We start from the raw sequence: 10221 nt of genomic DNA on the forward strand, positions 1-10221 counted from the left end.
ACGTCAAAGTGCAAGTAGATAAATAGGTACCGCTCCGGCGGGAAGGTAAACGGTGTTGCCATGCGCTGCTCTGGTTCGCCAGAAGCGGCTTAGTCATGCTGGCCACATGACCTGGAAGCTGTACACCGGCTCCCTCGGCCAATAAAGCGAGATGAGCGCCACAACCCCAGAGTCAGCCACGACTGGACCTAACGGTCAGGGATCCCTTTACCTTTAGGGTGCCACTGGGCAATTTTTAATTTTTATTATTTATTAGGAGCTTAAAGTAACCCTTTACCAGCCCCAGGAGGAAAGCTCTGGGCTAGAGTGTCAGACTAGGACCCGGGAGATCTGGGTTCAAATCCCCCCACGTGAAGCTCTCGCAGGGGTGACTGTGGGCCAGTCTCTGCCTTCTCTCAGCCCTGAGCCTACCTCACAGAGCTCTCATGAAGATTAAATCAGGTGAGGAGAACCATGGGTTTTGTAGGCAAGGAATGCGTTCTGGAGACTTAGGCCTTGTAGGCCACAAATAAGGAACTAGCTCATGCGATTGGCTAGTGGAGTGGAGCTTTTGGATTGGCCAGATCTGAAATAAATACAATCCTGGCCTTCAGCTGGTCCGCTGCAGATCTCAGACCATCACCCCTTTAGTAACTAGATTAGACCAAAGGGCTTTTATCCAACCTAGCCTCCTGTTCTCATGGTAACCAAATATCCCAAAGAACCAGATACGAATTCAGATAGACTGCCTCTGGAGCTGGGAGCCCACCTTATTCTCTCAGTAGCCAACCAGGTGCCAAGACCTGAGCACCTATCTCGGAGGTAAGGCGTTCCAGGTGCGAAACAGATTCTTCAGCCACTGATGACAACCATATGTCAGGAGTGCTCTGATGGTGTTTCCTGCTTGGCAGGGGGTTGGACTCGATGGCCCTTGTGGTCTCTTCCAATTCTATGATTCTATGATTCTATGACCCAAACCAGCCTCTGTTGGGACAAGCCTCAAAACTGGGGAGGGGGGAGTGATTTAAACATGACCCCCACCACACTGCTTGCCTCTCCTCCTTTTGAAACCCCAAGGCAGAACCACAGAATTGTAAAGTTGGAAGGGACCCATGAGGGTCATCTATCCCAACCCGCTGCGGCACTGTAATTCCCCCCCCTCCCCCAAAGGGGAAACAAACCACCGTGAGAAGCCATGCCCCTTGCAAATTCCAAAGCCGGAAGTTTAATTTGCTCAAATTACAAAAAGCCCGGCCGGAATGAACTGTTGAGAAACTCAAGCGATTCCCCAGGAAACATCAGTCATCAGCGGAAAAATGGAAGCTCCAAAATGCACACATGATAATCTCATTTTTTTATATGAGAGCAAGCCAGAATGACACTCCCAAGGAATAGTGCGAAGTGCCCATTGCGGGGAGGGAATCGCAGAATTGTAGAAGACGCTGGCACCTAACCCCAAACCCCTGCGATTGCGGGAATTGCAGCTATGAACCGGAACACAGGTGTTGAATTTATTTGCTCCAGAAACATGCTCAGATCCAGCCTTTGGCAGCGGAACGCTTCATGCCCGGGGCGTCCCCCCGATCTTCCCGGCCATCTGGGGGTCGTGCTTGGACCCCCCCAGGCACTCGGGGCTCTGGATGATTTTGGGGTTCTTCTCCCACTGCTGGGGGGTCTTGGCCTGGATGGAGAGGGCGTGGACGGGCCCGGCCAGCTCCTCCTGCAAAATGTCGTTGACCAGGCGGTGGCGGTGGATGAGCGAGAGGCCCTCAAAGCGCCGGCTGGCGACCACCACCCGGAAGTGCGTCTCGGATCCCCGCGGCACGGCGTGCATGTGGCTGTCATTGATGATCTCCAGGTGCACGGGCTCCAGGGCTTGTTTCAGTTTGGCCCGGATAGAGGCCTCCACGGGGGTGTTCTCCATGGGCGAGCCGCCCAGCGCCGAGTAGCCGGCAGAGAAGATCGGCCGGCGGAGAGCTCGGCGGAGGACCAGCAGGCCCGAGGACAGCATCGAGAGAGGCCTGGAAGAGACAAGGAGGTTCGCTCGTTTCAGTTACGCGTTTGCCGTCTTAAAAAAAGGCACAGCACCAAAGGAAAATGGGCGGGGGGTTCAGTTCACTGCATGTACTGTGTTAAAGGAAAATATAATGAAAATAATGTACAGGTGGTTCTTAGTAAAGGAAAAGGGACTCCTGACCGTTAGGTCCAGTCGTGGACGACTCTGGGGTTGCGGCGCTCATCTTGCTTTACTGGCTGAGGGAGCCGGTGTACAGCTTCCGGGTCATGTGGCCAGCATGACAAAGCCGCTTCTGGCGAACCAGAGCAGCGCACGGAAATGCCGTTTGCCTTCCCGCTGGAGCAGTACCTATTTATCTACTTGCTCTTTGACGTGCTTTCGAACTGCTAGGTTGGCAGGAGCAGGGACCGAGCAACGGGAGCTCACCCCGTCACGGGGATTCGAACTGCCGACCTTCTGATCGGCAAGGCCTAGGCTCTGTGGTTTAACCCACAGCGCCACCAGCGTCCCTAGATGGTACTTGACTCCTGTAAATTAGCAAAATTATATCATAACTGTGATAATTTATGTTGGAAATGTAAAGAAAAGGTAGGAACTTTTTATCACATGTGGTGGACTTGCCCCAAGGTGAAAGACTTCTGGGAAAAGATTTATAATGAATTGAAAAAAATGTTGAAATATACATTTATCAAGAAACGAGAGGCCTTTCTTCTTGGAATAACAGGTTTGGAATTGCCCAAGAAAGATGTTAAATTATTTTTGTATGTCACAACTGCTGCTCAAATTTTATTAGCTAAAAAGTGGAAAACACAAGAATTACTAATGGTGGAAGAATGGCAGATGAAGATGATGGACCTTTCAGAGTTAGCCGACCTAACCGGAAGAGTTCGAGACCAGAAGGAGGAGGAGTATCAGGAAGAATGGACAAAATTTAATGAGTATTTAGTTAAATATGTTAAGTTAAATTAATGGGAAACAGCTTGCAGATATTTAATTGGCTTAGGATTTTACATAAGCTAAGTGGTGAACTAATATGTTTAATTACAAATTGAAAAGATTTAAGGATGTTAATGCTCAAGTTAATTCATTAGAACTATGATTTGGAAAACTGTTAAAAGGATATACATTGAAATTCAACCAAGGGGAAGCGAGGAAGTCACTTAGCAATGTTAATAAGTGTAATTTCTAATAAGGTTATGATTTTTGTTTGTTTATAATTTTGTGAAAATCAATTAAAAAAAAATTGAGAAAAAGAGGAAAATGGGCAGGGAGGGAAGAGGAAGGGGAAAGGAGGAAGTTTTTCTTAGTTACAGGGTTCTTGTGACGACCGGTCAGAAGAGAAATTGTTTCCTTTGCAGCTGCGGCGCAGAAGGTAGCTTGTTTGTTTTGGTTCATGTTTTCAGTCTTAAAAAGGGCACAGCAGAAAAGGAAAACAGGTGGGGAGGGAAGAGGGGAAAAGGTGAGGGAGCTCTGGCACTGTTTCTTAAGTTACGGGGTTCTTGTGATGACTGGCTGAGAGGGAAAGATACCTTTCCCTCTTCTATCATTGAATCATTTTTTATTTTTATCCACAACTTTGTTTGTTTATTTTAGCTGCCTCACCACAGCTGTTACAAATGTCGGTGGCAGCAAGGCAGTCCTCAGGTTCATGTTTGCAATATTTAAAAAGATGCAGCCCCAAAGGAAAATAAGAGGGGTAGGGAAGAGAGGAGAAAGGGGAAATTCTGGAGCTATTTCCTAGTTAAGGGGTTCTTGCAATGACTGGAGGGAGGGAAAAATCTCTTTCCCTCTTCTATGGTTGATTTATTGTTTTATATATTCTGACCTTTTTCTTAAGAAGACTGATGTGGGGGCTAGGTTTGTTTTGTTTTAAAACCCCTGTAAAAATCCTGCAAATTCAAAGTGTTGGTGCTGACCTTGAAAGCCCTAAACGGCCTCAGTCCAGTATATCTGAAGGAGCGTATCCACCCCCATCGTTCTACCCGGACACTGAGGTCCAGCACCGAGGGCCTTCTGGCGGTTCCCTCACTGTGAGAAGCCAAGTTACAGGGAACCAGGCAGAGGGCCTTCTTGGTGGTGGCGCCCTCCCTGTGGAACGCCCTCCCACCAGATGTCAAAAAGAACAACTACCAGACTTTTAGAAGACATCTGAAGGCAGCCCTGTTTAGGGAACCTTTTAGTGTTTGATGTATTGCAGTATTTTAATATTTCTTTGGAAGCCGCCCAGAGTGGCTGGGGAAGCCCAGCCAGATGGGCAGGGTATAAATAATAAATTATTATTATTATATAAATCAGGTTAAGGATGAGAGATAAATGAACCACTTTGTGGTTCAGCATCCAGAAGCTATTAAATCGGGGTGGAAGGGAAACTATCGATACACCCCCTTGAGCTCTTTGGGGATGCAATAAAGAAATAAATACAGATGCAACAAATAAACAACATATGTGGTTTGTGAAACAGCAAAATGAGGGCCCTCTATGTGGGGTTTAAGTCCTGGAATCCATCTCTTGGGCAAAAAGCCCAGAACTGGAAGAGCGGCTGCTCCCCTGAGCATGTGCAAAGTGCCTTTCCACACCCCCCCCCCCGGATCCCAGAACAAGTAATCAAGCTAAGTTTCCAGGGCAGTCTGCCTCCGAAATTAAAACTCCGGGGTTGCATCCGGACCAGGGGGTTTGAGAAAGGACGGGGTGGGGGGCGATGATGGCTCTAGCGGGCCAGATGCGGAAACAGAAGGGGGCTTTCTGGAGAGGCGGGCGGTCATTACCGGTGGGAGGTGGCTTGCAGAAATGGAAGCTTTTTTGCAAATAGAGGGGAAGGCGGCGGGGTTGGAATGATATTTAGTGAGAATGCAAACAAATGATTGGTATGGAATTTTGTCCATGCATTGCAAAAATAAGGGGGGTGTTGCTAGTTGAGCGCATTGCAAAACGGGGCGCGAGGCGGCTCCAGTTTACACGCAGTGCATGGAAAATACAGCCTGTCACTCCCCCCCACCCCGCCCCCAGCACCCCTGCAACCCCGGGGTCCAAACCCCCAAAGCTCCCCCCACCCCACCCTCCAAAAAACAGTCGCCTCCCCCCCCCCACCTGTCCTTCAAGGTAGAGTCTCCAAACTGCGCTTCCGGCACCGCTGACCTTCTCTCTCCTCGGCTGGGATTCTAGGAAGCGTCAACAGCACTACAATTCCCAGCATGCCTCGGGGCCCCCTCCCCTCTGGATTGCTTCCTCGGTGCATTCTGGGAAATGTAGTTCTTTTTTTGCTCCCGTGGGCAAAAGCGGGTCTTTTAATGCGAAAGGGGAAAGGGATCCGAGTTTTTTTCCTCTGCAAAATGTGGGACCTTTGAATGCGCAGGGAGGGGGCGGCTGCGTATTACCTGAGAGTAACACATCCTTACACCCTATAATGCAACAGGACTTGACTTGCACGCTTTATTAGGAAAAAAAAAATCAACCAACAACTCTGTCCGGATTTTCATTTTTGGGAATATGGCAACCCTAGCTTTAAGATTTTCTTAAATCTGGCATCCCCAAACTCATCCCTCCAGATGTTTTGGGGACTACAATTCCCATCATCCCTGAACACTGGTCCTGTTAGCTAGGGATGATGGGAGTTGTAGTCTCAAAACATCTGGAGGGTCGAATTTGGGGGTGCCTGTCTTTGCACACACACCCCTCGAAAGAACCCCGAGAACTGTAGTTTAAGGGCGCTGGGAATTGTAGCTCGGCCCGGCCCAGGTAAACTACATTTCCCAGGATTCTGTGAAGGGAGAAGCCACGTGCTTTTAAGCGCACGGTGTTTTGGAATCAGGATGCAGTTTGCTGCTTGACCATGGAGTGGCGCAAACTTCGCCCCTGAGAGCCTTTCTGCCAGTATTTACAGTACAAATAGAGACCTTTCGGAGTTCTGTGTTTAAGAGACGATGGAAGAATATCTGATCCAGGACTTAATCCAGGTAGTTAAGATGCAGCTTATAGCAAACGCATCCTCGCTTGCGCCATGGTTTGTAAGCACCTTGGGGCAGTGACCTCTCTGCTAACGGTTTCCCGTAAAGCATGTTGGGAGTTAGATTGGCATAAAGTGAGAATCAACTGGTTGCAAATCACTAAGCCAACTGAATGCCCTCATCTATAAATGTCTTGTCTCATCCCAGATTTTTTTGGACCCACACTGCTGTTCCGCAGGGTAGGATCTGAAACCAATGGATTTAAAATTGTTGCAGCAAAGGAGGTTTCGACTAAACCCGAATCACTTTCTGGTGGTGAGAGTGAAAAGGACTGTGGACTCTCCTTCGTTTGGAGGTTTTTAAGGCGGCCATCTGCCAGCGATCCTTTAGCCGTGATTCCTGCGTGGCAGAGGGGTGGACTAGATGACTCGTGGGTGCCCTTCCAACATTACAATTCTAAGCAGCGTGTGTGTGATAAAGTGACATCTAAAACTGGGCAGCAACGATTCTTACCAAACCTCTAGTGGCAGGGAGTTCTGCAGGGCGCAGGACCTGCCGCGCTAAAGGGTCTTTCCTGTGCAAAGGCTGACCCAAACCTCAGGGGCATGGCAGGGTACCAACACAAAGTTCATTTGAGAGTGAGCGATGAAGGGGGAGCAGAAAGCCTCCCCAGCTTCCTGAAGCTGCTTCGCCTGGGTCCAATCTGTTAAGGCCTTTGGAAAGCCACAAAGGAGTGCAGCTCTGGGGTTGCGCACCTGGGAGATGGGGAGGGGGGATTTAAGCGGCCACACCTGGACAAAGCCACTCCCCTCTGCCCCCTCTGCCATCAAAGGGGTAGGGTGCCCTCTGGCTAACACCTGCCAGGTTATGGACGGAGCGTGAAGTCAAGCCTTTAAAGAATGCACTCCGGGGTGTCCTCTGCACCTAAGCCGCTAATCACCTGTAATTATGTGTTGTGTTCAAAAATCCAGGGGGGAATGACCTTCCCTGGCAGGGCTAAGCTTTTGTGAGAGGTGGGCCGAGCCTTCAGTGGAAGTTGGAGAGGCTGCAGATTAGGAGCAAAATCAGGGGACGACTGTGCCCCTCTGACACCTTTGTTGCCACCGCAGGGATGGCACCACAAAACACCTTCTCGCCAGGCGTTCCACACTCTCCCCCCCCCACTCACAATTTTTATTGATTTTCCAAATTTTATAACAAACATCAAAAAACAAACAAACAAACATAGATCCTAACGGTAACAATTCCACTTTTGTTAACATTTTTTGTTGACTTCCTCAAATACCCCTAGCTGAGTTTCTATGTATATCATTGTAACAGTTTCCCAAAGCTAATTTCTCTTAAAATTCACTTAATCAGTTAACATCTTTCTTCCTTTTCATTTTAACTTTAGATCTATTATTCTGTAACATCACATATTTAAATCCTAAGCCAATCTGGTACTTGCAAGTGTTTCTATGTAAATTATCTTAACATATTTAGCTAGATGGTCTTTAAATTTCATCCATTCCTCCTGGTACTCTTCCTCCTTCTGGTCGCGGACTCTTCCGGTCAGATCGGCTAACTTTCTTGAAATTGCCCAAGAAAGATTTTAGATTGTTTTTGTATGCCACAACTGCAGCTAGAATTTTGTTGGCCAGAAATTGGAAATTACAATATGTACCAACAGTGGAGGGACGCGGGTGGCGCTGTGGGTTAAACCACAGAGCCTAGGACTTGCCGATCAGAAGGTCGGTGGTTCGAATCCCTGTGAAGGGGTGAGCTTCTGTTGCTCAGTCCCTGCTCCTGCCAACCTAGCAGTTCGAAAGCACGTCAAAGAGCAAGTAGATAAATAGGTACCACTCCAGCGGGAAGGTAAACGGCGTTTCCGTGTGCTGCTCTGGTTCGCCAGAAGGGGCTTAGTCATGCTGGCCACATGACCCGGAAGCTGTACGCCGGCTCCCTCGGCCAAGAAAGCGAGATGAGCGCCGCAACCCCAGAGTCGGTCACGACTGGACCTAATGGTCAGGGGTCCCTTTACCTTTACCTTTATTCTCAGAATATAGGGATAGAAGCATCCTTCAACAAGGATGCTTTGAAAGTTGCAGTTTTCTGCTGAAGCTCAGCTATCCCACAACACCCATTTCGCTCTCAGGATGGGGGGGGGGGCACCTTCCCGAAATCCCCTTCTTTCTCCCCTCCATGAAAAGTGGAGAGTACCTTGTGGTATTCTGGAGTAAAACTGGGATTATTCTAGCGGATTGGAACTTGGAACATTTCAAGATCTCCCACGGCAACCCTGTAAGTCCTCCCCATTGTGTCCCCCCCCCCGGGAATTGCTACTCACAGGTAGACTGCCCATGAATCTGGGGCTCAGCTTAGCCAACCTATAGTGGCTGCTGATAGACCCATAAACCCCCTTCCACAAATTTGTTTAATTCCCCTTCTTAAAGGCCGTTCAAGGCCTGGATTCCGCTGTGTGGCAGGCAGGCATTCAACGGGTGAGCCTTTCCCCCCCATTCAGCCCCCCCTCCAGGGGAAATTTCCCCTTCTGGATTCCTGCCTGTTGCAAAGCTGTTAAAAGCTCACACTTTTATATTTTCGACCCCAGTTGAAACTTTACGCGTTGGAGAAAACCCAACACAATAATTGCATTCAATGCAGGCAGGCAGAAATCCAACAGGGCATTGTTTCCTCTCTTTCCTCTTGCCCTGGTTTTGCAATCCTTTGACCATTCGTTGACCTCGGCTTTGGAGACATCGCACCCAAGATCTGTAGGCAGAGTGGGGTCGCTTTGGGTCAGGCTTCTGCTAACAGGCCAGTTCTTCAAAATTATATCGCCTGCCAGAATGTATCAAAGTGGCAGGAGGGCACCCTTGACCCCGAGAGCCTGGGAGGGGGGTGGGGTGGGGAGAGAGAAAGAGGGCTTTTTAAAAAAAAATAGAAAAAAACCCACAACCTTATTTTTGAATGACATTAGTGTTTGCTCTGCCGCCCGGGGTGAAGATGGGAGGTCACCGAAGGGTTAATACGGTGCGTCCTGGTAAATGTTCATTCAGGACTTAAACAACCTTCAGAAAGGGAAGTGGGTCAAGCTGTCCCCCCTCCTCTCCCATCCCACATTTTATTTTATTTTGGACGGGAGGGAAGTGGGTCGAGGACAGGACCATTATGGCAAGATGGCGAGTTTCTCAAAGTTGTTGTGGAATTTTTTTTGGGGGGGGGCGCATAAGAATACAATAGGACGAGCCGGCGGAATCAGGTCAATAGCCCATCGAGTCATCATCATCATCATCAAACCTTTTATTGGCATCACATACAAACATCCAAAACAAATCAGTACAGAATTACCACTTGCCCAGTGGCCCAAAACATTTGCTAAAAGAATGGAGGCAGAGCAGTCTATCGTCATATCTCTTGGTCTCCAGGGAGATCAGGCGTCTGCAGTGTATTTTGACGACAAAAAACCAAATAGAGATATTTAGCCACTAACTTGGTGAGCTCCTGATCGTTCCCCAGTAATAGAAAATGTATGACCTCCGACTCTGGTTTCCATTTGGGGATACAGAGTTGATCTAGAAATTGCTGATGGAAACCAGCATATTGTTGTTGTTGTTTAGTTGTTTAGTCGTGTCCGACTCTTCGTGACCCCATGGACCAGAGCACGCCAGGCACTCCTGTCTTCCACTGCCTCCCGCAGTTTGGTCAAACTCATGCTGGTCACTTCAAGAACACTGTCCAACCATCTCGTCCTCTGTTGCCCCCTTCTCCTTGTGCCCTCCATCTTTCCCAACATCAGGGTCTTTTCCAGGGAGTCTTCTCTTCTCATGAGGTGGCCAAGGTATTGGAGCCTCAGCTTCAGGATCTGTCCTTCCAGTGAGCATTCAGGGCTGATTTCCTTCAGAATGGATAGGTTTGATCTTCTTGCAGTCCATGGGACTCTCAAAAGTTTTCTCTAGCACCATAATTCAAAAGCATCCATTCTTCGGCAATCAGCCTTCTTTATGGTCCAGCTTTCACTTCCATACAGATCAGCATATAGTTTACAATTAAGAACCATATGTTGTAAGGGTTTCCACCAGGTGGTCTTCACATGGGCAAGTTCTTTCTTCTTCCACCCTGGCTGAGAACCTTCCCCAAAGGAGGTTTGATGGATTTGAATTAAACCTGGCCAGTGAAAATGCCCTTCTTTCTTGAGGGTTAAGCAGAAATTCAAGGTAATTATGGTTAGTTTCACAAGGGACGCGGGTGGCGATCTTAGGGTCCTTTCCAACTCTGCATGTCTATGATCCTAGGTTCCAG

General features: G+C 48.5%; 1 protein-coding gene across 2 annotated transcripts; it reads right to left on the bottom strand.

Annotated features, from left to right (window-relative positions):
• Nucleotides 1–1177: 1177 nt before the first annotated feature.
• Nucleotides 1178–5201, bottom strand: BOLA1 (bolA family member 1). 2 transcript variants are annotated; one of them, XM_083591628.1, is made up of 2 exons: nt 5132–5201; nt 1178–2000 (listed from the first exon to the last, which is right to left on the bottom strand). In XM_083591628.1, the coding sequence occupies exon 2, from the start codon at nt 1988–1990 to the stop codon at nt 1541–1543; it is 450 nt and encodes a 149-aa protein (XP_083447754.1). In that variant the 5' UTR covers nt 1991–2000; nt 5132–5201; the 3' UTR covers nt 1178–1540. The 2 variants fall into 2 exon arrangements, with proteins under 2 accessions (XP_083447754.1, XP_083447753.1); XM_083591627.1 differs by having other exon boundaries at nt 5084–5192.
• Nucleotides 5202–10221: the final 5020 nt, after the last annotated feature.

This window comes from Podarcis filfolensis (assembly GCF_964270895.1).
Source record: "Podarcis filfolensis genome assembly, chromosome: 16".
Classification (NCBI taxonomy): domain Eukaryota; kingdom Metazoa; phylum Chordata; class Lepidosauria; order Squamata; family Lacertidae; genus Podarcis; species Podarcis filfolensis.